General features: G+C 64.2%; 1 protein-coding gene across 1 annotated transcript; it reads left to right on the top strand.

Moving 5' to 3' along the window:
* Positions 1 to 972: 972 nt before the first annotated feature.
* FOXD2 (forkhead box D2) lies at positions 973 to 2,313 on the top strand (the record flags this gene model as incomplete). Its single annotated transcript, XM_082312458.1, has 1 exon — positions 973 to 2,313. The coding sequence occupies one exon, from the start codon at positions 973 to 975 to the stop codon at positions 2,311 to 2,313; it is 1,341 nt and encodes a 446-aa protein (XP_082168584.1).
* Positions 2,314 to 4,227: the final 1,914 nt, after the last annotated feature.

The raw sequence follows: 4,227 nt of genomic DNA, 5'->3' as shown, positions 1-4,227 counted from the left end.
GGATCCCCAAATTCACACACAGACACCCCCGAGGGCTCGGCCCTGGCGGAGCGAGGGTCCCCGCCGGCGAGGCTGCTGGGTGGGCAGCCCTCGGGAGGAGAAGGGACCCTCCGCGGCCCCCGGGCGGCGGCCGTGGCATCCCGCAGGAACAGGCCCTGCGAGCCTCCAGCACCGCGGGGTGCTCGGGGCGGGGGGGGGTGCCTTTTTCCAGCGCCGGCCCCCCGCTCCCGCCCCAGCCGGCTCCAGGCGCAGCCGGGGGCACCCGAGGGCCGGGGGAGCGGGCAGCGCCTTTCCTCGAAAGCATCCCCGCCGGGGGCGGCGGCCGCGCTCCCCGGGGACCCGGCCCGGGCCGGGCAGCCCCTCGCCGTACCCCGGGGGGGCTGCGGCGGGCGGCGGGCGGCACGTGATGCCGGGGCGGCCGTATAAAGGCCTGGGGAGCGCTGGCAGGAGGCGCAGAGTGGGAGCGTTTCCACCGGGTCCCAGCACGGGAGGGGTGGGGAGGGGGGAGCCGCCTTCCCAACTTCTGCCCTCCCCCCTCCCTCTTCCCCCGCCCCTCCCTCCCCCCCCCCTCCCCCCCCTCCCCCCAGTCCTGCCAAGGAGCCTCTGCACCCCCCGCCTTTTTTTTTTTTTTTTCCTCCTTCCTCCTTTTTTTCCTCTCTCCCTCTCCTTTTATTATCATTATTACTATTATTTATTATCGCTGCTTCCAAGCTCCCTGCCCAGCCTGCGGGCGCCCCGTCCCTCCGCCCCCGCCCCGCGCCCCCTCCGCCGCCCCTCCCTCCGCAGCCACCACCCCGCAGCCCTGCCGCGGCCCCGCCAGCAGCGGCGCGGCGAACGGGGCGCGGAGCGGCGGCGCCGGGACGCGGAGTCCCAGCGGCGGCCGCAGCCCTCCGGCACGGCCCCGGGCCCATCCCGGGAGCCGCCGCTAGGTGGGGGGGGGAGCCCGGCCCCGGCCGCCCCGGCCGCACAACAATGACTTTGGGCAGCAGCGGCGGCGGCGGCTGCGGGATCATGTCCGAGCGCTCCCCGGAGGAAGAGCCGCTCTCCGAGGTGGAGGACGCGGATATCGACGTGGTGGGCCCGCCCCAGGACGGGGGCAAGTACAGCGAGGACGAGGAGGAGGAGGAGGAGGACGAGGAGGAGGAGGACGAGGAGGACGGCGGCGATCCGCTGGGGCTCGCCCTGCCGCGGAGCGGGGCCGCCAAGGCGCGCATGGGGGGGTCCCCGGAGCGGCTCTCCCCCGCCGGCGGCTCGGAGCCGGCCTGCGCCCGCGGTGCCGCGCCCGGGGACAAGGCGCCCGCGGGCGGCGGCGGCGGCGCGGCGGGGAAGAACCCGCTGGTGAAGCCGCCCTACTCCTACATCGCCCTCATCACCATGGCCATCCTGCAGAGCCCCAAGAAGCGGCTGACGCTGAGCGAGATCTGCGAGTTCATCAGCGGGCGCTTCCCCTACTACCGGGAGAAGTTCCCCGCCTGGCAGAACAGCATCCGCCACAACCTCTCCCTCAACGACTGCTTCGTCAAGATCCCCCGGGAGCCCGGCAACCCGGGCAAGGGCAACTACTGGACGCTGGACCCCGAGTCCGCCGACATGTTCGACAACGGGAGCTTCCTGCGCCGGAGGAAGCGCTTCAAGCGGCAGCAGCAGCTGCACCCGCCGCACCCCGAGCTGCTGCTGCGGGCCGGGGCCGCCGACCCCGCCGCCTTCCTGCCCGGCTTCGCCTACGGACCCTACGGCTACAACTACGGCCTGCAGCTCCAGGGCTACCCCCACCACCACCACCACCACCCCGGCGGCGGAGGCGGCGGCGCCGCGGGCGCCTTCCCCTTCCCGGCGCCGCACTGCCCGTTACCGGCTCCGCCGCCTCCCGCCGCCGCCTCCGTCTTCTCCGCCGCCTCGGGGCTGCCCTCCTTCCTGGGCGGCGAGCTGAACTGCAGGAAATCCTTCTACCACCCCCAGCTGAGCCCCACCGCCCTGCCCGCCGCCCTCCTCCAGACCCTCAAGCCGGACCCCACGCCCGCCGGCGGCGGTGGCAGCGGCGGCGGCGGCACCAACCACCCCTCCCGGCCCTCTTTTTCCATAGACAACATCATCGGGGGGGCCGTGCCCCCGCCGCCCAGCACCAACCCCAGCGCCGCGCCCGCCGCGCCCTACCCCGCCGGCCAGGCGGGCCCCCCGGCGCAGGTCCTGGCCGTGCTCAGCCCCGCCTTGGCCCCGGCACAGCCCCAGGTCAGCCTGGCACACGAGCCGCTCCTGCAGCCGGCCCAGAACTTTTCCAGTAAAATCACATCCCTGAGCAGCTGTCATTTTTAAAGCGTGCTGGGGAGGGGGGGGGAGAGTCGCGAAGCAAACGGCCCCTTCCCAGCTCTCCCCCCTCCTCCGAAACTGCTCCCCTTCCCTCTCCCTGTCCCCCCCCATCTCCTCCTGTTGTGTTTTAAGGTAGGAAATATTTCCTCTTTTTTTTTTTTTTTTTTTGTTAATTTTTACTTTATTTCTAGGCTCTGTGGCATCCAGATCTGTTTGTGTCTCTTTGCTCGGGGAAAAAAAAAAAATTAAATAAATCGGGATGGCGGGAGGGGGGAAAGAATAACACGAGTTCGTCCCGCAAGCGCCAAAGCGTATTTATAAAGTGGCCGTAACATAAGCTGGGACCCGGGCTGGTTGAACACGCAACGTCTTGCGGGGGGTGAGGGGGGGATGTTAAGAAAGAAACGGTCTTAGGGTCGGAAATGTTTCCTTTGAGAGGTGCGGGTTTTCCGCGGGGGTCCCCCAAATCGCCTGGGAAAGCGGCCAGGGGAGCTGCAGCCGCCCCCGGGCGCAGCCAGCCCGTTTTCATTCCTGCGAGTCTCTCCCGGGCGGTTTTGCCATGTGTGTCTGTCTCTCCCCTGCTCTCAAAGAAAACGTTTTAATGGCTCGATCTTATTTTTAGTTTCTTTGAAGCTTCGGGTTTGGTTTTAAAAGGCACTGTTTAGGGTTTCTTTATTTTTAAGAAGAAGAAAAGTCGGTGAAACTCAGGACTGCGGTTTATTTTTTTTTTTTCCCAATGAAACATTCAAATGCACGTTTAAAAGAAAATCCGATCCGTCAGGAAGTTTGGAGAATTCCCATACTGTTTTTTTTTGATCCCCCGTTTTCCCACCCCCTCCGTGCGTGGGTTTTTTGGTGTATTGGTAATTATTTGTATATAGATTATTCGGGAGCTAATGAGCGGAGTCCAGTTAACTCTTCACTGGTTGTGCATCCGTCATATCTATTTTATTGAGAGAATCTGTGAATAATTTGATGTGGAAAAGGCAACAGAATTTTGTCCACCGTTGGTGTAAATTAATAAATGTTTGTGACCTGGTTAAAAAAAAAAAAAAAAAATCCCAATCGTTCTTTGCGATGTCCTTTGTCACGCTGAGAGCCGAGAGCCCCGCTCGGGCCTCGGGGAAGCGAGTGGCTCCCACTCCTCGGGCCGGCCGCGGAGTTTCGCCGCCCGAGGCCAGCGGGGCTGAGCCCTCCCCTCCGCGGCCGGGCGCGCAGCTTGCGCGGGGCTGCTCCGCGCCGCCTCCCTCCCCACCGCTGCGGGCTGCCTCACCGGCGGTGCCTTCCCCGGGGGGGTCCCCGCTCTGGGTCCACGGGCCGGCAAGGGAAAGGACCCCCCGGAATTTTTTTTTTTGTTTGTTAATTTTATTTTTTATTTCTTTGTTTGCTTTTTGGTGTCGCCCCCCAAAAAACAACCTTCTGTCTCTTTCCAGGGGGAGGGAGGTGGGGGCCGGGAGAAAGGTTATCCCTTCTCTCCCCCCTCCGCCTCCCTTTATTTTGTTTGGAAAAGTTGACACATGAGAAAATAAGTTGGAGGGTTTCCCCCCCGCACACACGTCCCCCTTGGGCCTGCAGCATTTGAATGACCGAATGAAACTTGATCTCCGTCTAAATTTTGCAACAACTTACAAAGTAAATAAACATCTTTAAGAGCTCCCTTCTCCTCCAAACCTCCCCCCCCCCCCCCCCCTTTATTTTTTTCAGGGACCAAACGTGGCTCTTCGGTTTGTTTGTTGGCAGGGACCCTGATCTAAAGACTCGAGGCCTTTCTGCCCGTGCAGCCAGCTTGAAGGAGAAGGAGAAAAACAGAAAAGCTGAGACGTACGAGGCAGGGAACGGGGGACGGAACCGGTCCCCGGGCGAGCGGGGCTTTGTGCGGGGCCCGCCGGGGCGCGGGCAGGAGCCGGGCGGTGTGCGCCG

This window comes from Platalea leucorodia (assembly GCF_965183815.1).
Source record: "Platalea leucorodia genome assembly, chromosome: 5".
Taxonomy (NCBI): domain Eukaryota; kingdom Metazoa; phylum Chordata; class Aves; order Pelecaniformes; family Threskiornithidae; genus Platalea; species Platalea leucorodia.
Note: the sequence above shows the minus strand (reverse complement) of the source record. Positions and strands in the feature narration are given on the sequence as shown.